The sequence below is a fragment of the Bactrocera tryoni genome, chromosome 2 (assembly GCF_016617805.1).
Source record: "Bactrocera tryoni isolate S06 chromosome 2, CSIRO_BtryS06_freeze2, whole genome shotgun sequence".
In the NCBI taxonomy this organism is placed as follows: Eukaryota; Metazoa; Arthropoda; class Insecta; order Diptera; family Tephritidae; genus Bactrocera; species Bactrocera tryoni.
This window is the reverse complement of record NC_052500.1, coordinates 8231594-8252852: the sequence shown is the minus strand read 5'-3', so window position 1 is coordinate 8252852 and position 21259 is coordinate 8231594. Positions and strand designations below refer to the sequence as shown.

The 21259-nt window shown below is 35.7% G+C and overlaps 6 protein-coding genes across 8 annotated transcripts; 3 read left to right on the top strand and 3 right to left on the bottom strand.

The window, feature by feature from the left end:
• Window positions 1–133: 133 nt before the first annotated feature.
• LOC120767427 (RNA-binding protein 5-A-like) lies at window positions 134–5946 on the bottom strand. The gene is made up of 13 exons (XM_040093470.1): window positions 5773–5946; window positions 5567–5687; window positions 5172–5465; window positions 4969–5119; window positions 4813–4879; window positions 4340–4413; window positions 3361–3456; window positions 3183–3297; window positions 2807–3043; window positions 1788–2294; window positions 870–1722; window positions 556–796; window positions 134–483 (listed from the first exon to the last, which is right to left on the bottom strand). Exons 1-13 carry the CDS (start codon window positions 5786–5788, stop codon window positions 370–372), a joined length of 2886 nt encoding a protein of 961 aa, XP_039949404.1. The 5' UTR covers window positions 5789–5946; the 3' UTR covers window positions 134–369.
• A 475-nt stretch (window positions 5947–6421) lies between these two features.
• On the top strand, window positions 6422–8605 carry LOC120767430. 2 transcript variants are annotated; one of them, XM_040093477.1, is made up of 6 exons: window positions 6422–6605; window positions 6681–7335; window positions 7395–7591; window positions 7648–7765; window positions 7858–8356; window positions 8417–8577. In XM_040093477.1, the coding sequence occupies exons 2-6, from the start codon at window positions 6703–6705 to the stop codon at window positions 8575–8577; spliced, it is 1608 nt and encodes a 535-aa protein (XP_039949411.1). In that variant the 5' UTR covers window positions 6422–6605; window positions 6681–6702. The 2 variants fall into 2 exon arrangements, with proteins under 2 accessions (XP_039949411.1, XP_039949412.1); XM_040093478.1 differs by lacking the exon at window positions 6422–6605 and having other exon boundaries at window positions 6703–7335; window positions 8417–8605.
• Window positions 8606–8609: 4 nt separating this feature from the next.
• LOC120767440 (zinc finger matrin-type protein 5) lies at window positions 8610–9320 on the bottom strand. Its single transcript, XM_040093503.1, has 3 exons — window positions 9133–9320; window positions 8938–9075; window positions 8610–8876 (listed from the first exon to the last, which is right to left on the bottom strand). The coding sequence occupies exons 1-3, from the start codon at window positions 9260–9262 to the stop codon at window positions 8683–8685; spliced, it is 462 nt and encodes a 153-aa protein (XP_039949437.1). The 5' UTR covers window positions 9263–9320; the 3' UTR covers window positions 8610–8682.
• Window positions 9321–9733: 413 nt separating this feature from the next.
• Window positions 9734–10801, top strand: LOC120767437 (transmembrane protein 222). Its single transcript, XM_040093500.1, has one exon. It carries the CDS (start codon window positions 9900–9902, stop codon window positions 10491–10493), a length of 594 nt encoding a protein of 197 aa, XP_039949434.1. The 5' UTR covers window positions 9734–9899; the 3' UTR covers window positions 10494–10801.
• Window positions 10802–10928: 127 nt separating this feature from the next.
• Window positions 10929–11656, bottom strand: LOC120767441 (RNA polymerase II transcriptional coactivator). The gene is made up of 2 exons (XM_040093504.1): window positions 11363–11656; window positions 10929–11294 (listed from the first exon to the last, which is right to left on the bottom strand). The coding sequence occupies exons 1-2, from the start codon at window positions 11420–11422 to the stop codon at window positions 11004–11006; spliced, it is 351 nt and encodes a 116-aa protein (XP_039949438.1). The 5' UTR covers window positions 11423–11656; the 3' UTR covers window positions 10929–11003.
• Window positions 11657–12066: 410 nt separating this feature from the next.
• Window positions 12067–21208, top strand: LOC120767426 (ubiquitin conjugation factor E4 B). 2 transcript variants are annotated; one of them, XM_040093467.1, is made up of 13 exons: window positions 12067–12353; window positions 13943–14259; window positions 14341–14434; window positions 14498–14636; window positions 14724–15644; window positions 15713–16425; window positions 16523–17094; window positions 17614–18010; window positions 18089–18201; window positions 18261–18438; window positions 18505–18651; window positions 19808–20150; window positions 20230–21208. In XM_040093467.1, the coding sequence occupies exons 3-13, from the start codon at window positions 14381–14383 to the stop codon at window positions 20526–20528; spliced, it is 3876 nt and encodes a 1291-aa protein (XP_039949401.1). In that variant the 5' UTR covers window positions 12067–12353; window positions 13943–14259; window positions 14341–14380; the 3' UTR covers window positions 20529–21208. The 2 variants fall into 2 exon arrangements, with proteins under 2 accessions (XP_039949401.1, XP_039949403.1); XM_040093469.1 differs by lacking the exon at window positions 12067–12353 and adding an exon at window positions 12404–12561.
• The last annotated feature ends 51 nt before the right edge of the window (window positions 21209–21259 follow it).

Below are 21259 nucleotides of genomic sequence, written 5' to 3'. Positions count from 1 at the left end.
GATCGGAGTGAAGTGATTGTATGGCGTTGTAGTATCTGTGAAAGGTATTATAACTTCTGTGCAGCCGAAGTTAAGTTTTTCCTTGTTTTTTCTTGATTTTTTTTTTGTTAAAATAAAGCAATTTCTTGTTTCATCTGTTTTACAATATACAAACATATATTTTAATTTATTAATTGAATTGTATAGAAATATTCAACAATGAAGTGAAATCATTTAATTTACTTTTCAATAATATCCTTCTTAAAATTAGGTCGAATTGAAAAATATATTCCCACTTGACCAACCAGATTGATGAGTACACTTCAATTTAATAAAAAAATATTAAAATATTTGCAAACTAATTAAATGCTTTCGTAAGAAGTAAAGCAATCATACTGATTCATAGCGTGACTTCATCATCTTCTTAATATACGTCTTATAGTCCTCGCCGGGTGTTATGCCCGCCTTGTTGCCCAAGCCAACGGTAGATGAACGTGCATCCGCCTACAAAAAACAGAAATATATATGTGTTCAGTACTATTATTTCGTTAATTTGTTATGCGGTCAAACACAAACCTCTATAATGCTTGTGCGTCCTTGATTTTTACGCCCGAGGCCCTGCCCTTCGGACCAACCCATTTTTTGTAACAGACGATTGCCAACATTATTCGAACCTATCGGCATTGGCGGCGCTTCCGCTTGGCGTGTGGAAATCGATTTCATCTCCATTTCAAAACGCTCGCGACTACGATTGGCAACCGGTGGATCACTCTCGCCGTATTTCTGGCGTCTTTCTTTGGCGCGATCGCGATAGTTACTGCAGAGAAATCCAAGAAGATTTTATAATATAAATTAGTAATGCATAAAAATAATTAAGAAAAAATACTCACGACAAGCCTGCATTGCCCATAGATTCACCAGCTGCATTGGAACCACGTGCCAAGTTAAATTTCTGTAGATTTTCCTTATGCAAATTAGACATTTTTAGATGCTTTTGCAATATTTCAAGCGATTGAAAGGCGCGTTTACACAGCAGGCATGTGAGCTTTTGGAAGTCAACGTAATCTTTTTCACTGGCCTCAGAAGCAGCACTAGTGCCACTCGTGGTCGCCGCCTGACCGCCATGTTCCTCATCGGAATCGGAGGCATACGCTGTGAGCTTATTAGTGCTCGCCGTGCTTGGCATATAGTCTGTCAATTTGGCACGTTCCTTCTTCTCCAGTATAGAGAAGCCGACATCAGCATATCCGCTGGATAGCGCACCACTTGAGCTACCCGCGGCTACGCCCGCAGCACGAGCTGGTGCATCGTCTGCTTTCGAAGGCAATATCGGTTGCGGCGTCGCAACTACTGTATAATCTTTTTTCTGATTCAATTGTTTGGCCCACTTTTCCATGTCCTTAACTATTTTCTTAGCTACCTTCACTTTATCATGTTTATTACCAGATTCCTTCTTGTCTTTCTTCTCATCTTCATTGGCGGCACTCTGATTACCGCCAGCATTTGCGGCACTCGCTTTGCCATCTTCTCCCATTTCATTATTGACTACATCTTGTATTGTGGCTGCTGCCGCGGCCGGTGTGGCCAAAACATAAGTGCTTTTGCGCTGATCCCAATAGAGATAAGCGCCCGTTTCACTATTGTAATAATATTGGGAATGTGCATCATAATACAGACCCGTGGTCGGGTCATAATAATATCCAGAGGTTTCATCATATTGATACAGTGAGACATCGGGTGTCGCTGAAATGAACAAAATGTGGATATCAACAAAAAATTCAATGAACGACGACTATACGAGTACTTACGATATGTCTTGCCGTCGTTTCCCTTTGGTGTGGCGACATTTTTCAAAGCTAAACTAGCCTTCACCGCCGCCGCGGCAGCCGCAGCAGCTGCAGCTGCTTGTGTTGCTGTCGTCTCAATACTATTCATTTTCTTTTGCTTACGTTGTATAGCCGAGAGCGCAACAGCGGCTGCCGAATTCGCAGAGGTTTCTGTTAACTGAGCAGAGCTTGGCAGATTACCGTAGTGGCCTTTATTAATCTCACTTATATAGTATTCTGTGTAGTACTGTAAATAATGTGCATGCTCCGCCGGTGTCGAAGCGTACAAGGCGGCACTGTATTCGGCCAAGCGAGGCACATCTGCCAAGGTGTATTCGCTGGCGCCGCCGGCTAGGGAACCTGAAGCAGCCATCATTTCAGCTGCCGTCATCGGGCCAATAGAAGCTGAGGCTGAACCACCAGCAGCTGAATCGCCCTTCTTGGGCACGATTTGACGATTCTCGTGATCTATGCAATAAGTGACGAGTACTGCAACAAATTGTTATAAAGTAAAATATTAGTATTATTGTTATAAGGAATGATGTGGGACTAGAAAAACAAGAAAACTGTTGTTGTTGTTGTTTTAACGGGTTATCTAGTCCCTGTTAGGATGGTAAGGATTATCTAAGTTGTCGTCGACGTCATCTAACGGGAGGCCCAGGAAACGTGCTGTTTCGACAGGGTCGGACCAAAAGGAAAAGGGTGTCAGATGAATGGGGTTGGCGGGGCATGCAAAGGGGTAGCCAGTGTCATGCGAAAACTCATTGCACGCAGGACATATGTTGGATATGTCGGAGTCTATTCTGGACAAATAGGAGTTTTGCTTGCTACAATATCCAGAATGAAGCTGCGCAAGGGTCACTCGCGTTTCTCGCGGCAACTCGAACTCGGCAATCAAACAATTAAACTCGTTAACTTCGGCTGTACCGAAGCAATAAAACCCACATCCTTCAAAAAGAAAGATGTTTCCATACAAGAAATTAAAAAATATGAATACTCACATTGGCGATTATCAATTGTTAGCGGTGGATCTAGCGCCTTTAAAGCTGTATACAAATTCATCGAATCAATGAGGCTATCGAAATTCAAATAGCATATACCACGTGACGTCTGTGTTAATGTGTCGCGGCTAACGAGTATTTTCGTAATTTTACTCGCCAAATCTGGCACATGCTGCTGCATCGCGGTGAGTACGGCCTCCTCTGTCGTTAACGTATCCAAATTGCGTAACATGATCTCTGCATTAGGGGGATTGAAGGATCAGTAGAATTTTTAGTTCAAATAATTCAGAACAATTTTAATATGTTATGCGTTAATGATTTGAATATTGCTTGCAATATTGCTTAGTATCTTAGCAATAAGTTTGTATAGTTATACTTTTCGTTAAGATGTTGCTAACTTCTTCGCTACCCTCGCCGATTTTTTCGCTATCCTCGCGCGATGCAAAGCACTTGAAACAGACGAAACGTCGTTTGAAATTCAAAACGCCACACTGTAAATACAAACAATTGTCATGTGCATACATAAATACATATGTATAAATACTATTACATACCTTGCTACAATGCCATTCTGTAGCATTTCCTTTCTGTTTAGGTGAGACACTGTATTGCAGATTGGCGCACGATTGATCCGGCAATTGTATTGAGCCCTAGAATGCATGAAATGGGAAGAAAATGAGAGAGAAAAAGGAATATATTAATAACGATTGACATTTCAGGTTCCCACAGACTACACAGTCACCGATTGGTTGATTGCATTGAGTTTGCAATGTTGCAGGTTGCACGCGCTTGATCGCATCAAACTAGAACTCGAACATGACTCAGCTAGTTCTGTTTCTCATGCATTGTTATATATATGTATATATATGCCATTTCGATATCAACTCGATTATGGTGCAAATTATATAAATTTTCTAATCTCATCTCATATGTTGCATGATAATCTTTTTTTCTTTGGGTTTATGTGAGATCTGGCTGAGCGATTGCATGTCTTGTCGCATAAATTTTAGGTATCAGCTGAATTGCTGCGTTGATGTTATGTTGATATTGTGTGCCTACTTCTAAGCTACCATAAATCTTAGTGTGAACTTTTGTTGTTTTCTAACTGTATTTAATTTCGCGAGCAAAAAATTATTAACGAACCTTGTATGCCTTTTTGAAAGAGTCACAATTTCTTGATATTTCGTAAAAATAAAAAATTAAAAAAATTAAATTATACATAACCAAACATTTTTATGTGTAGCAAAATATAATTTTTTTAGCACACGAAAATTAAAATGTATTTTATGCCTCTTTAGAAATTCATTCACTATTTTTTTAATACACTTAAAACACTCCCTAAAATTTAAGTTTCTTTCTATTAATATTTACGTTTCAATAATTAAGTATCAAACTATCTACCCTCGCCCTCACACATTCTTTTAAACTCATTTTTAAACACATTTAAAAAGTATAAACACAATGTATGCGCTTGAACGTGATCTGAGATCGTTTGATGGGTGTGTGTAGAGGTGGTTGAGCAACAAGTGATACCTGGGTTAGCTCCATCCAACGTGCAGCTTCATCAATGGTACTAAACTCGACGAAAGCGAAACCTCGTGATGCACCTAAATTTTAGATAGAAGCAAATACAAAATATTTACGTCAAAAAATAATGTATTTTTGTTGTTGTTGAATATAGTTGGATTTTTTTTTATGTGGAATTGCAACAAATATCGTTTCTTGTTGTTAAATCAATTACTACAAGCAATATAGGGTATAATTGTTTGTAGAATTGTCTTTTTATCTTTATTTTTATTGTAGCTGCTGCTGGTATATTTGTAAACGTTGTAATTATATGTAGCCCAATTTGTGGCATCTATTGCATTAGCTAACTTTAACGAGTTTCTGCCGGTACTTACGTGTCATATATTTAAATTTTTTATTTATCACTATTTATCACTAATATCATTGGAACTAGTAAACTAAGTTTATTTTAAAAATTTTGCAATGTGTTAGAAACCCACCTGTTGGTCGTTTGCGTATCAGTCGTATTGAAGCGGTCATGCCTTGTTGAATCAGTATGCTCATTAGCTATATTTTAAAGGATAAAAATGAAATATAAGCATTATTTAAATATTACCGTTTTCATGTGTATATTGCAAAATTATTGAAGTGCTTACATCTGCTTCGGTAATGTGCGATTGTAAGCCCAAAACAATTATGGTGTTTGATGGAGTTTTGTTGTAGAAATGACTGTGAAAGCTCTCATCGCTGTCATCACTTTCACGATCATTTTCGTATCGCCGGCCATAACGACTATGACGATTATCCCTGTAAATCAGTCAATGTCAAATAAAACGATTTATCTGAATATTTGCTTTACCTTCTATCACGATCCCTGTCATAATCGCGGTCGCGATCTCTATCGCGGTCATAATCACGTCCTTTGTCTCTGCCGCGATCGTTCCAAAATCGATCACGTTCTTCATTATAGTCATCATCACCACGACCACGATGACCACGAGCATTATAGCTTTTATCTTCTTGATAATCATCATAAATTAAATCACGATATAAATCCTTTTCTCCACTACCACCACGTCGATGTGGTCCCATGCGTTCGCGTGATCTCGAGCGTGAATTACGACGTCGAAAATTTTGATCACGACTACGTTCGCTACACATATATACATAGAACCATAACACATATATTAGAACCATTAATTATTGCTTTAAACACTTTACTATACGATATAGATATGTACTTTGTACACTTACCGTGATCTTGAACGAGAACGGGAGCGACTGTAACGGCGGTAGTCTCGTCTCGAGCCTCCGCCTCCGGCCACATTACCACCATTACGATGTCGACGATTGCCTGGCGATATGCTACGTGAACCTGAGCGCAAGAATAATGCCGATATAAACATGTAATTTATATACATACATAATTTTGTGTAATAATTATAATATAGAATACTTACGCCTATCCATATTCATTTTAATACTTTTCCACGCAATCCTTTAGTGCGTAAGTTTTTTTTTTATATATTTTAAGAGTTCAATTTCTCTTTTCCTCTCCTTTTCCTCCTTGTTATTTATTTGGAGTTCTTTTCATATGTTTTCTACCGTTCTATTGTAAGTTTTATAATAATTACAGAATTTTTAAAGCATCTAAAACTATTTTATGCAGATATTCTCAGAAGAAAAACGCACGATTGAAAATTATATCGATTTTTACCTTTTTGACATTAACTATTCCGACGAGTAATCAATAGAGATGCCAGATATTTGTGTGTACCAACGAACTAAACGCCTGGTATATTGCACACTAAAGTTGTACTAAAATTTACTTATATTTTGTTCTGTAGTTCCATCTCTAATATAAAAAATAAAAATACATGTACATGTTACTTGTAAAATTAAAATTATTTTATATATTCGTCATTACTATCAGGGAGAAACTGAAACAAGACCGATATGAGCAATTATAATAATTTTCAATAGCCTACTAAGGTTTGTTTTAGAACGAAATTAGAATCAGTCTGGTAAGCACATTGAATTTTTATTTTTTTATGTCAAAATTTGAGGGGGTTTCCTCTTTACAAATGATGGTATTAACTAAAAAGACATGTGTGATATATTTTCAAAACAACATTAGATTTCCAACTAATACATTGTTATAAAATAGAGAAAAAATAGTAACAAAAATACGAAAAATTTAAAACTTTTGAAATATATAATATATAAACTGACATTTTTGATTAGTGACAAGCAGGTCTGGGCCTTGGTATATTGCTTTGGATTTTGTAAAAAGGTATTTCCCCAAATAGTGCTTTATGGTCAATGAAATTACTTACTTATTTTTCTGTGCTGTAAATTGCTATTAAAGTGCTTGTGACAGTTGAAGTAATATGAAAAAGGTCATTTTAACAAAAAGCAATAGTAAAACAGTTACAACTGCCTTAAAGATAACCAGTCCTGATAACGCTAAATCTAAATTGGCCTATGCAGAGTTATTTCGTGTGGTACTTCAAATACCCGAAAAAGATGTACAACTTCGTATTTTGGAAGCAGTTAATGGGAAGTCATCGAGTGCACAGATTGTACATGCTTTGTGCCCGAATTGTAAAAAAACATTTGGTAATAGTACCGACTCCTTCAAAGAAAAAGCCACTCAAACTGATATTACCGAAGGAGTTGCTCATTCAACAAATCAAACAATTAAGATAATAACATTGCCAATTCATTCGTCGCAGAATACTTTGCATCCAAGCCATGGTGATGGCAGTCAAGAAAGAAACTTACCAGTTCTGCAAAGAAATGTAATTTCTACAACAGTAACACGAAATCATACGATAGCACAACAGTCTGTGGAGTCGAAGTCTACAGGAGATCAATTGTCTAAAACTAATGATTCAACAGATACACCAGTGAAAAGGAAACGAAAACGAAAAGTATGTTTGCCACAAGTGGTAAAAAAATCTCATGCCCAAATGGCACATACTCAACTACAACCCAAACTAAAGGCTAGAAAAATTGAAAAGGTATTTCCATTTGAGAATATTACATATGCATATATTTAAGACAAATACTTAATTTATAGGGCCCAGACATAAATCAAGCTGCAACAAATGTATTAAATAGAAGAAATCGCAGTGACTCGATAATATCTATTTCATCTGACATCTTAAATGATATCATTTTTAATTCGCCAGAGCCACATAAAACAAAAGAAGAACACATCATGCGCAAAATGGCTGAAGAATTTATAGATGCGGACATACGCACAGATGGTTTGCTGTAATATTTTATTTAATAAACTATGAATATTATTTAACATCTTGAATTTTGTATAGTGCCATACATCGCACCATAGTTGAAAATGACTTGGATGCCTTACGAAGGCAAATATTCGTTTGGAAGAAAATTAGAAAAGTGGAAGATCTAAATACCTTACTTACCGACGATGACGAAGTAAGTTTAACCAATTGATGTCTTAAGCTATATACATACATTATCACAGTGCATACGATTATTAAATGCTTTAACTTAATATCATCTTTCAGAACTGCCTCCAGTTAGCAATAGTTCAAGATTGCTTCCCTAAAATAATCAATGTTCTTATAAATGAGGGTTTGAACACAAATGAGATCGATGACCACTCTAACACCTGCATTCATTTAGCTGTTCTAAACGAAATCGACGATAAGTCTTTGCGTTTGTTAATGGAAAAGATAGATCTAAAGCTATTGTTACACTTAAATGATGATGGATATACTCCCCTACATATGGTTGTGCGTACCAATAGTTACAATCAGGCAGAAATCATTTTAAATACACTAGATGAACGGCTTTCAGAAAAAGCTTCATTTATTCGAGATTTTAGCGCAAAATCATCCGAAAATGAATTTAGTAAATATTACGAAGACGTTTGTAAGAAACTAGAACAAAAATATGGCAATACAACAAGAAATGCACAACCGAAGTTGAAGAAGAAATTTTTGGAGATGGGCGATAGGAAAAGTGGGAATACGGCATTATTTTTTGCAATTGAAAATAAATTGGGTAAAATTCAATGGTTGGTTTTACTTTAAATGTGTAATTAACTAATATTAAATTTTTCAGAACATTTTGTGTTCTTCTTATTGGCGCATCTTACTGATCCTCGTGTTATGAATTTTAGCGGTCAAGACGCAAAATCGTATTATGCGGAATTCGGCAAAATGTTACAATTAAGTTTAAAAGTGGATAATGCCATGGAAAGTGTGGTGACAATACTGGGGTAAAGCTAAAAAATATACTATTAATAGAAAATTTTGTGTTATAGTAATTTATTATTGAAAAATTGCAAATATTTAAACTATTTGACAAAATTTATTTTTTTGACATTTTTAACCCCATTCAAGTGTGAGGCAATCATCATTTATTCGATCAAAGTTTATAGGTTTCAGAGATTCTGGTAGGGGTCTGATTTTCATTGTTTTATTACTTTTTTCATTATATCTATACCATGGAAGCATTATTTTTTGCACATTTTTCAGTTTGCCATTTCCTTTGGACCTTTGAACTTTTTCCAAACGCTTCACTAAAAATATATAATAAATAATTATTTTAAATGATGATTTCATTTTAAATTTGCAACGTACCAATTTTTCGCAATTGCTCTAGCTGCTCTTTATTGTAATGTGTCGACTTGCACATCAAATCGAATTTGCAATATTTGCCGTTTAAGTAACGTGTGCAAGGCTCCTTATTAAGTTCCTGTTCCAGCACTTTTTTAGGGTCTATTAAATTATATCATAGTTAATAATTTGGTGAAACCCGTTTGGATGCACACTCACCTTCGAATCGTCTCATAAAACGCAATTTTGCCATATTATGAGTTAATCCCGAGTTGTGCGTTTTGCGCACATTTACATCATTCTTAAGAAAACAGCAACAATAGTCGCAATAAAAACTTTTACCACCCATTCAATTCGATCTTTTTTCATACAATAAAATACAAAAAATTAAGAATTACGGAAATGTAATATTATTTTTGACAAAATATTTTTTGTTTACAAACCCTCTACTAACAATTTTGGAATTCATTCACAATTTGTGTATCCATTCACAATAGATTTTTCCTCTTTTGTACCGATAATGATTAAAAACTATCTAAAACATAACTAACTTGATGCAAGTTGAATTTCAAAAGTTATGAACTTGAATCCCAATTTCTTATCAATATAAATTTATAATCGAACAAAAACTTTTTATTAAAATAATGTTCAGTAATTTTTAATAATTAGTTCAATGTTTTCTAACATCTGCATTGGTACTGGTGGTATTGGTTTATTCGCATTAAGTTTACAACTAGGTTGATTGTACCTATTATCGGGCAATCGCTTTGGTTACTTGTATTGATTAAGAAAGGCAACATTGCGGAGATATTGGCAGTGTTGCATACTTTATATAAATGTCATATAGTTCACCTATGTAAATGTTTATTTTTTCACATCAGCTTATCATATAAAAAGCTGAATAAAAAGTACACAAATGGATTTACACACGAAAAGTCGTTCAAACAGTTCTAATTAAAAAAAACAAAATTGTTTCAAAGCCATAAATGACTAACACCAGTTCTGAAAACATTGGACAATCCCTACCTTCTGGAACAAGAGGAGAAACTGTTGATGTCGCAATGGATGATCAATCGGATCGACTCGTCCTACCTCCAATAAATTTTGAAAATGATCGCTTTCCTTATTGCATCGTTTGGACACCGATACCTGTCCTCACTTGGTTGTTACCCATGATAGGTCATATGGGAATATGTACATCTACTGGTATCATCCGCGATTTTGCCGGACCATATTATGTGTCCGAGGACAAAATGGGTTTTGGAAGACCGACAAGATATCTGCGTTTGAATCCAAAAAATGTTGCAGGTGGATCTGCTGAGTGGGATGAAGCTGTGGCTAAAGCTTCAATATTATACGGAACTCGCATGCATAATCTCTTTTGCGACAATTGTCATTCACATGTGGCCACTGCCTTATGCGGTATGCGCTACAATAGACGAACCAGCTGGAATATGGTAGTGCTGTGTCTTTGGATATTTGTTTGTGGCAGATATGTTGGTTTCTTGGGTTTTATTAAAACATGGCTACCGTTTATAATTTTCGTATCGTTGTGCTCGTTCCTGGCAGTGTACCTTTAAGTTTATTTAAAAGAACTTGTTTGTAAACATGGGTTAAGCTAAAGAATTTATTTGCATATACATATAAATATGTAACGAAATATTAAAGCGAATATTAAACTGTGCAATTCTTTTTTAAGATTAATAAAAGATAGTATTAGTAATTTGGTGTGATTAATGTATATGTATATCTCGTGATTAGAAATAACGATGTTAATGGACGTTGGTGAAATTATGAGCGAGATAAGATGAATAGCATTTATTCCAGGTGCTCAGTTATCTGTAAGTTCGTTGTTTGGTTAATAAAATTGATAATTTCATAGCATTCACATATAAATATTTTGATAAAACAATTCCGGAAATATCGCCTGAAACTCATTTACCAAATGCTAAAATTTATACATACTTTCTTATCAATGTCTAATTGAGACACGGTGGTTTTTGTTTTTCCGATTATATTATTTTATACACATACATATAAAAATTAATAAATACAATTTTGCTGGTGAGCGACGAGTGTAATTGGTTGACTTAATCGCCCAAAGCTTTATTGACCTCAGGAGCTAGTTCCAACAATTTTTTCCATTGATGGGGATACAGGGATATTCCTTTTTTACCAGGCAAAATTTCACCATTTTTTTCGTAAAACTCACGGATGTCCACCATTTTGCGACCTTTAAACTCATTTATACGCACCTGACGCAATTTTTCAATTGTCCAAGGACCATTTGGATTTTCTGAACTATTAGTATCTTTATTGCTGGATCCGCTACCAGTCTTATCAGTACTTGCTTTGGATTTTTTTACCGGTGGTACATTTCTCTGTGAAGGCAAGAAGAATTGTTAATTTCTTCATGAACTTATATATTTATTTCGAAATATAAGCTTACATCGTCAGGTCCAGAATCACTGCTAGATGAACTAGTGGTTCTCTTCTTTGTTTTAGGCATTTTAGAAAACTTTTGTAAAAAGTTAATTTCTTTAATATAAGAATTCTCTTTATTGACGAAATATAAATTCACGCGGGATAAAACCTTTTCGGCAAGCTGCTAAGGGGACATATACAGTGTTGCCTTCACTATTAAATGATTTTCAGAAATATTAGAATTCATATAAGTTTATAACGTATTATAACATTGTTAATTCAAAGATACTCAAGTTCAAGGAATTCGGTTATCATGTTAAATACAAGTTTTATTTAATTTAAACATTTTATTTCTATCGTTATTGAACACTAAAATAAGTTAACGAAGCAGTTCAGGATTTTGTTGAAAACTGGAAATAATTAATTCGCCGCAAATAAACCACATATGATGGATTTCACCAGTCATTCATGCTCAAAGTTGCCAACACTTTAATTGCAAATAATAACAACATATTTTTATGGGAATTTTTAAAAGTTCAAGAAAAAGTTACATAAATTGAGGTATTGACACTTTGAGTAATATGCTGGTTTTGGTACCTCGCCAAATTGTAAGCGGCTTATTAATTCCAATGTTTTTAAATTAGTGCAAAGGCTTACGGATTACTTGAAAAGCTTAAAGATATATGCGCTTGGCATCTCTACTAATCCACGTCCAATTGTTCATTTGTGCTGCGACATTTTGCGTTCAGTTAGTGAAGTGGTGAAGTGCAAGATTACGCGACATAAAAAATAGGAAAAATTAAACAAATTTTATATTCTACAAATAAAACTAAATTGCCCTCTTTGTAAAGGACAAAAGCTAATAGCAAACTCTACGAAAAATTGTGAGATTACAAGACATAAGCCACAATCGAAAAAAAAGAAAATATACGTGTACATCATAAGTATTGACTCGAAATCGTTCGGTTCAATGCACACTCATATTGTACAGATTTAACAGTAAAAAACGAAAAAAGGTATATAATGCTGGACAAATAAATAAAAATGTATTATATTTTTTTTTTTGCTTAAACCGTAATTTTTTTTGGCAAGAAAAAGTTCCCGAAATAAAGTACTATAAAAGACAAACAAAGAAAAAGTGCATGGAAGGACATATACCTTTTTATAAGTAATTTTTCTATAAAGACACTACTTTTGAAGTGTGTAGAAACGATAGAAAAAGGGGTGAGTGCGCGGAAAAGATAACTGGTGCTGCTAATTAACGGAAAATGTTTTGACTGCTGTGAAAACTTGAGTAAAAAAATATCCATATACAAGTATATACATATGTTATATATACGGAAGTTTAGAAACAGTATTTTAAAACACGGTTAATGCCTGTAATAAATTTCCTGAAAAGTTTACGTAAACTTGTATTAATTTTTAAGCAAATTATTTCAAAGAGCCGTCGCAACATTTTAATGACAAAGAAGAAATTATACGATAGCAATTTCAACAAATTTCTATTGCGTAGTTGCACATATGTACATAATTTATGTATGCATATACCAATAATATGTATATACATTCGTATATGTAACTTTTTATTCAGCTTGTATACAAAATTAGAACAAATTTGGTTACTGATTGGTTGACACATATTACGTTTATTTTTTCTTATCAGATTTAGTCAATGGCCTGTCACTTTTCCTAATTTCATAGCATATTGGCTACACATTTCTTTGTATGGATGCTCTATTTGTACATACTTATATCATTTCCTATTAGCAAGACTTGTCATTGCTCTGAAAACAAGAATCAATCCAATTACGTTAACCAAAGATTAAACATTTTTAATGTTCGGTATATGTGGTACGCCTATTATCAGCCTCTTTTAAATTTTTATAAAAGCCTTGATGCTGCACTTGACCGTCTATGGCTTATCTATAGCCGGGCGTTCGTTTTTCCACAGCTGATATGGTATACTTTAGGTAAATGGTAATAAAATATATACAATAAAATTGAGTGGATGGATGCGATTTCGTTTTTATGTCTTTCACCAGACAGTTCGCATTCGTCGTAATTGTATTTACATAAAATTTTCCTGTGCCTATATTTATTTATATTTCAAGCGCCACTACCACAGGGTGTTCTTAGCATAATGCTCATCATTTTTATCGATTTCTAAAAATAGTTTTTGCAAAAAATGCATTTGCATTGTAATCATTGAATGGCAAAGATAAATATTAAGTTTATTTTGTATTGGTAATTTCTTGTGTTACTGCTATTGTAATATGTTTTCAAGGTATACAACAAATAAATATATGGCATATATGTATGTACATATATAAATTATGGGAACATATACGAATTGTATACATACATACAATCATTTATGTTGGTGTACATAAAATATTAAAATAAAAAAATATTTTTGCAATATATAATTATTATATACCCAACGTATTATATAGGATAACAATTATATATTTATAAACCGTTATTTCTGTTTTTTTTATAATTACTCTTAAACGTTTTGTTGACATTTGGACTTAGAAAGACATTTGGCCTTTGCCAAGAGTCAACATATACTAAATATTTACCATGTACTCATATATCCCCATAGTTCGTTCACCCACAAAAACGCAGCAACGAAGTCGGCAGTCATCATTTCAACCTCCACCTTCATACATCTGAACGCATCATAACACAATCGCAAAATAAAATAACGCCAACGACAAAATAGCAACAATATTGTGAAGAGCTTTGGTCACTTTTTAATTTTCATGTGAAATTTACTCAGCCAAAGAATTTTTACATAAAGAAATTTTATTGGTGCTGAGGCAGTAGAGCAATTGCAACGCATTACCTTGACGGTGACAACACTAAGAGAATAGGAAAGTCAGTGAAGAAAGAAGAGGCTGCTCTTTTGTTAACTAAAAAGTAAATAAATATACACATATACAAATATTTTATATCGGTGAAATAATATAAAACTAAAATAAAATTTATTTACGCATATAGAAAGAAAAGAAGGGGAACTGAATAACGGCATTTATTTGGCATGTCATCTGCCGAGGAGCAAAACACTAAGATGAATGAATTAACGCCGGAAGAGGTAAAGTGCAAATAGTTCTTAGACACGAACATACATATATAAAATAAAAAATTATTTCCATAGATACGCGCCCGACGATTGCGTACCTTAGCGGCAGCTAATTCGTCAAAAGTAATTTCGCCAATTAGTAATACACCTACAACGGCAGAAAGAAGCTCAAGTAGTACAACAACGCCAGCTACAACGGACGATAATGAAAAAGGTTTGTGTTATATATTTTGATTTAAATTTTGTTTGACACAATTGTTTAATAATAATACATATTAACATTAATTAATTTTCCATATAGAATTACGTAGTCCTAATTATGCTGCAAAGGAGTCTCGGCTGTTACGCACCAATCTGGTAGCACCGGCGGAAACACAACCGGAAAATGTGCTGCCGGATGGAGAAAGCACTAAAATGGACGTTGACGTCGAAATGAACTCGTTGAACACTACACCTACCCAGCATATAGACATAACGAAATGCGCCTCCATTCTATCAACTGCCTCATCCACAAGTACGTCCCTACTTACACCACCAACTGTTAGTATTATTAAATCAGAAAACGGCAATCATGATAGCAAAAAGTCCATTGACAACCAATTAGAACACATGGAAACAACTGATATAGATACTGCCGACATGATTATTGAGCACAAACAACCGGAACAAACGACAGATGAATTCATCGAAGATATGCTTTCGAAAATATTCAATGCTACATGGAATGAATATAGTGTCGGTTCAATGATATGCCCGCAAACGGCTAGTTTTCTTGAACATTATCCGCAAATGCGTTTTGATTTCGAAACCATTATGCATGATGTTCTCTTAGAGTGTGTACTGAAGCTATTTAAAGAAGAACTCGAAGCACCAGAAGGAGCTGGCAGCAGCGCGAATTCATCTGCCGAATTGGAAGGTGCGTCGGCAAGTGGCACCGCTTCAGCAACGGCAACGGTGAACGCAAGTGACACCAAAGCAACTACATCTCCAGCGGCAAGCACTTCTACAGCTACAACATCATCCGGTGTGACTTCAAATCCCACATACTCAACGCCAAAAAAGATTAAAAGCGATGACACAGAAGTACAGGAAATACTAGCAAACGCGGCGCCCGGCAGCGCTGGTGGCACGCGATCGTCAATTTTCTTTTCCGAAAATGCAATGACGCGCGGCGGCAGAAGTAGCAGCGCACGCGAAGACGAGCGACCAGCGTCATCGCAAGGTGCAACATTTACATGAATGCATATTTTATTATTTTAATTGCAATACAATTTGTATCTTTAAATTCAGCATCCACATCAAATGCCGCCAATTTGGATAATACTATCGGTCCAGTAACACCTTCAAGCAGCTTCCATGGCACCATGGTCAGGCAAGAGGTGATCTTGTATTTGGTGAATTGCCATCGCCTCCGACAACAATATACAACAGATAACAACGTTACCGGCAGCAATGTACCCATGGATACACAAACAAAAATACAAAATGTATTACAACAAGTACATGATGCTATAATGCGTACTACCATACTCGTGCTCACCGATCGCATTAATGAAAATGCAAATTTCATTTTCGATCAATCGCCAATGCTGGAAATGCTCTATCAGGGTCGCATACCCGACGGTTTCTTATATGATTTGGTAGCCACGGCGCATAAAACAACTGAGGATTTTCAACAAATATTTGGTCAACTACTGCGCGGTCTCTTCATTGGCATGCAACGTAACATTTGCACGCCCAACGTCAATACACAACAAATCGATGTTCTAGCTAAATTGGTGGTTATAAAAGTGGGGGCAGCACGACCGATTTGCGATTTGATTGCAGCACAAGTCAATTTCCTACCGTCGATGTGCACGAAGATACCCGGTCGAGAAATCGTTAAATGCAGTTATCTGGGACCGTTTCTCTCCGTATCGCTCTTTGCTGAGGAGAATGTGAAATTTGCCGAAGCGCATGGCAAGAGCAATGTCATCGTGTACAGCATGTATCACTTTCGTTGGGTTAGTAAAGCTAAATATTGCTTGTAGTTTAATGGAATTGAATTTTCAAATTATTATTTTTTGTTTCTTTTTTTTATTTTTGGTATTGTCAAAATAGGAAATGCAATCCATGCGCACATCAATGCATACAGTATTTCATTCGTTGCTTGTGAATGTCAACAGCCGCCCCCAAACACTCGAATACATAAGTAGAGTATTGCGCTACAACGAGCGTCGTGCACAGTTCGCTTGCGATGAAAAATTGCTTGCACGCGATGGTTTCGTCATTAATTTAATGAGCGTGTTGCAACAACTGTCGGTGAAAATCAAATTGGATCGCATCGATCCGTTATTTCCATTTTATAAAGACACATTGATCTCAATTGAGAATGATACGAAATTGCGTTTTACCGCCGACGAATACAAGCAATTCATTGAACGTGATTTCGCTACAGCCACCCATAATGCCAATTTCCAGACGCAATGTTGGTTCCTCACACTACAAGCTCATCATTTAGGCTACATGCCGGCCATACAACGCTATCGGCAGAAGGCGCGCGCTATAAAAGAACTACAAAAACTCATCGATGAAATTGATCGTACCAAATCACATTGGGAGAATACACCGTACGCCAAAAGGAATAAACAATTTCGAGAACGTTGGCATAAGCAATTTAAAAAGTTGTCCAGGTAATTGATGTTCATACATATATCAACACAAAAGAATTTGTGCATTGAGTAAACAAAATTATAACGGCATATACCATCTGATCAAATTAGAACCGGACTGACAATACCGATGGAAAAGAATTCATACTAAAAATTGAGTAAACAAAATTGCAACGGTGTATGCCATCTGATCAAATTTGAACCGGACTGAAAAATATCAAAAAAATTAAATTTGCTCATATCGTTATTATCGCCTTCAAAATAGGCTCCTGAAAAAATACAAGCATGCCAACGCCGAATACAATTTTCCATAGACCGGCTCAATTTTGATCAGATGGTATTAATGAAACTTGTCTGTTTTTAGGCATCCCTCAATTTTTGAAAAATTTATCTGAAATTTTGCACACGTCCTCTTCTCCCCAAGAAACTGCTCATTTGACGAAACCGGCGATATCGGTTCACTTTATACTAATTTCCACCTAAATACTAACAATTATTTTAACATATTCCAATAATTTCAATATTTGTATGTACTTTTAGGTCCAAATTGTGCAGTGAACTTTGTCTGCTCGATCCAAAACTTTTATCCTCTTGCATGTACTTCTATTCGACTGTTTGCGAATATCTGCTGTATCAGATTGAGGGACGGCCCGTTGATGGTCCATACATAGCCAAGGTGCCGGTGCAACAGTTGAAGCCAACCGATGTGCTAGCCGCCCTGCCGGAATGGTATGTGGACGATATTGCCGAATTCATATTGTTCGCCATGCAGCACGCTCTCAATGATATACGGCAGACAATCGATCATTCAATAATCACATGGCTGCTAACATGCGTATGTGTGCCCAATCTCATTAAGAATCCTTACGTCACTGCCAAATTAGTTGAAGTGTTATTTGTATTCTCACTGGGACCACAAAATGCTCTAAGTGCATCTGTAAGTCTAATCAATTATTATTTTTTTTTTTCATTTCTATTTATAATTTTAATTTCATTTCTATTTTTAAACGAAAAGATGTGGAATCACGAATTAGCACAGACGGTACTTTGCAGCGCGCTCATGAAATTTTACGTAGATATTGAAACGACTGGACAAAGCACTGAATTTTACGATAAATTTACAATTAGGTTTGTGAACACACACTAGTGAAAGAATTTTTTTTATATATATTTTTGCATCTTTACAGGTATCACATAAGTCATCTGTTTAAATCAATGTGGGAGAACCCTGTGTTGCGGCAGGTTATGATAACTGAATCGAATTCAGGTAAACAATTTGTCAAATTCATAAATATGCTCATGAACGACACCACATTCCTGCTGGACGAATGTTTGGAAAATCTCAAGCGCATACATCAGACCCAGGTACATTTTACGCAATTTTCACCAATTCTTTTGTAATGAATTGTATTCATTTACATTACTTTTTAGGTATTAATGATGAATGACAGCGCTTGGGCGCAATTGAGCTCTGACCAGCAGCAGACTAGATTGTCGCAATTGAATACCGATGAGCGACAGTGTCGTTCGTATTTGACGCTAGCACGCGAGACAGTGGAAATGTTCCATTATTTAACGGTAAGTACATTAATTTTCGAACTGTTTGGAAAGTGGTTAATGAATAGTGTGGAGAATTTCGCGATCATGCAGACGAAGAGCTCGAGTTGCCGCGAGAAACGCGAGTGAGCCTTGCGCAACTTCGTTCTGGCTACTGTAGCAGGTTAAACTCCTACTTGTCCAGAATAGACCCCGACATATCCAACATATGTCCTGCATGCAATGAGTTTCCGCATGACACTGGCCACCTCTTTGGATGCCCCGCTAACCCCACTCATCTAATACCCTTTTCCCTTTGGTCCGACCCCGTCGAAATAGCACGTTTCTTGGGCCTCCCGCTAGATGACGTCGACGACAACCTATATAACCCTTATCATCCTAACGGTGATTAGATAACCGTTAGAACAACACCATATGCACAACAACAAAAATAATGTGCACTAAAATTTGCATGGCTTTTGTTGTTTAAGTAAAATAACGGTGTTCTCACGACAGTCGGGTCTACTTAAACGAAACGGATTCAAATGTGTATGTACATATAGTGAACAACTCGTCACAGAAGCATAGTTTTGGGGGTTCGGCGATGATTATTTGTTTTTTTTTTTTTTGTTTTTTTTACTTATACTTTATTATTCTTAGTTAGGTAGGGTTTACTGGTTATTATTCGGAAGACTATAATTCACGAAGCACTGCACCATTAAATGCCCAAGCTGTCTATAGTAAACAATCGAAGGTCAAAATTATATGTTTTCTGTTCCCACGTGGGCTAGGTCCCTTAAATCAAACTTATACACTTATCCAAACCTATTAAGAGCTCTTGATTTTTAAAACTAAAACCACAAAACTACCGCAAATGCAGAGGTTACATCAGTCATGTTTTTTGTCGCTGCAAGAACAACATGCAGAGAAACATTTTTGGAATTTATCTTGATAAAGTTCAATTTTGCAGAATTTGTTGAGGAAAGACCGCTGTCAGAAAAAAATACTGCTCAAAACTCATACTACGCATTTGGCACAAAACAAACAATTATTTCTACTTTCTATATACACCTAGAACCTATATGTACATATGTATGAGTACATTTACCTAAAAAGCCATTATTGTCGCTATTAAGACGTATGTGGAGAGGTATGTGTGCAATTTTTAATTAAATATAATTTTTTTCATAATTTTCAGAACGACATTAAAGAGCCATTCATGCGCGACGAAATAATCGACCGTCTGAGTTCAATGTTGAATTTCAATCTACAACAATTGTGCGGCCCCAAGTGCAACGATCTGAAAGTGCGCAATCCCACCAAATATGGTTGGGAGCCACGTCGGCTGCTGGGCGAAATTTTCGATATATATCTACATCTAGACTGTGATAGGTTTGCGCAGGCATTGGCTGCCGACGAACGTTCGTTTCAAAAGCATCTGTTCGACGATGCCGCCAGCCGCATCGAACGTTTGGGCATACGCTCCACGATTGAGGTGGAAAAGTTCAGAGCATTGATTAGTAAAGCGCATGATATTTACGGTAAACTTGATATTGCTCTACATTTATTTATAACAATTGAGGTTATTTTTTGCATACTTATGTCTTTATATTTTTGCAGTTGCTAATCAACTGGCCGAAGATGAATGCGCCGATGCGCCCGATGAATTCAAAGATCCGCTCATGGATACACTAATGTCCGATCCGGTTACACTGCCATCGGGTACGATTATGGATCGTGCTATTATAACGCGACATTTACTCAATAGCAGTACCGATCCATTCAATCGTCAGCCACTAACCGAAGATATGCTCGTGCCAAATAATGAGCTAAAAGAACGTATCGATGCTTGGCGGAAAGAGCAGCGCTTCAAAAGACAGCAGGACGCGAATGTGCGCGTAAATGATAAGAGCAGCTAAATTGTATTTGTAATTAGTGTGTGTAGCATGGTACGAACGATGAATGAGATACAAGTAAAAAAGAAAACGAAAATGTTACAAAATGCGCCATCGTACGTTGCTGCTGCTGCTGGCTGCCATTGATACAACAACTAATCGCGTTGTTTGTTGGCGAAGGTTCATGAATCGAATTTTAATTAGTTGTTTTGTGTGTGTGCGTGTGTTTGAACAAACAAAAACAAAAACGAAACTGAACAGAATTGTCTTACTTATGATTGCTGCTGCTTCTGCTTCTATTTATTTACCTCAATGCAACTTGAGATACTAAATATTCCATTTCATTTGTTATTTTTTCGCTTGAAAGCTGTTGCGATTACGCTGCGTCATATATGCATTTTTCGTAATTATAATTTTTGTACGATTTGTTTTTGTTACAAAATGGAGAAAAAAGCCAACACATAATGCCGTCAAAATAATTATATTTTTGCTTTATTTATTCCATTTTTTTTGTCTTTGTATCTGTAATTATTAGTGGTCTAGTGGATATGCTTATTACACAGCTGAAATTTGCAAAAACATAATAATTTTTTTATACATACATACTTACGCTACTGAAGGAGAAGAAAACACGAAGAAGAAATAGTTATAATAAATGTTGGTTCCATATCCGCCCTGCTTCAATAATACAACAACAACATACATATATTGTCAATTTATTTGAATAGACGTATACACCAACATATAATAATAAT

Bases quoted from the DNA above. Each gene is read 5' to 3' on its own strand.
- LOC120767427 (XM_040093470.1), bottom strand. The intron at 5,120-5,171 runs GTAAAGCAAATA...ACTGATTTACAG, and splicing joins GACAGGGATCGTGATAGAAG to GGATAATCGTCATAGTCGTT. The intron at 3,044-3,182 runs GTATAACTATAC...CCCCTAATGCAG, and splicing joins TAGCAACATCTTAACGAAAA to AGATCATGTTACGCAATTTG.
- LOC120767430 (XM_040093478.1), top strand. From the start codon at position 6,703: ATGAAAAAGGTCATTTTAACAAAAAGCAATAGTAAAACAGTTACAACT. The intron at 7,592-7,647 runs GTAATATTTTAT...AATTTTGTATAG, and splicing joins ATACGCACAGATGGTTTGCT to TGCCATACATCGCACCATAG. The intron at 8,357-8,416 runs GTAAAATTCAAT...TAAATTTTTCAG, and splicing joins TGCAATTGAAAATAAATTGG to AACATTTTGTGTTCTTCTTA.
- LOC120767440 (XM_040093503.1), bottom strand. From the start codon at position 9,262: ATGGGTGGTAAAAGTTTTTATTGCGACTATTGTTGCTGTTTTCTTAAG. The intron at 9,076-9,132 runs GTGAGTGTGCAT...ATAATTTAATAG, and splicing joins TTTTATGAGACGATTCGAAG to ACCCTAAAAAAGTGCTGGAA. The intron at 8,877-8,937 runs GTACGTTGCAAA...ATATATTTTTAG, and splicing joins AGAGCAATTGCGAAAAATTG to TGAAGCGTTTGGAAAAAGTT.
- LOC120767437 (XM_040093500.1), top strand. From the start codon at position 9,900: ATGACTAACACCAGTTCTGAAAACATTGGACAATCCCTACCTTCTGGA.
- LOC120767441 (XM_040093504.1), bottom strand. From the start codon at position 11,422: ATGCCTAAAACAAAGAAGAGAACCACTAGTTCATCTAGCAGTGATTCT. The intron at 11,295-11,362 runs GTAAGCTTATAT...TTGCCTTCACAG, and splicing joins GTGATTCTGGACCTGACGAT to AGAAATGTACCACCGGTAAA.
- LOC120767426 (XM_040093467.1), top strand. From the start codon at position 14,381: ATGTCATCTGCCGAGGAGCAAAACACTAAGATGAATGAATTAACGCCG. The intron at 15,645-15,712 runs GTGCAACATTTA...CTTTAAATTCAG, and splicing joins GCGACCAGCGTCATCGCAAG to CATCCACATCAAATGCCGCC. The intron at 18,202-18,260 runs GTTTGTGAACAC...GCATCTTTACAG, and splicing joins TACGATAAATTTACAATTAG to GTATCACATAAGTCATCTGT.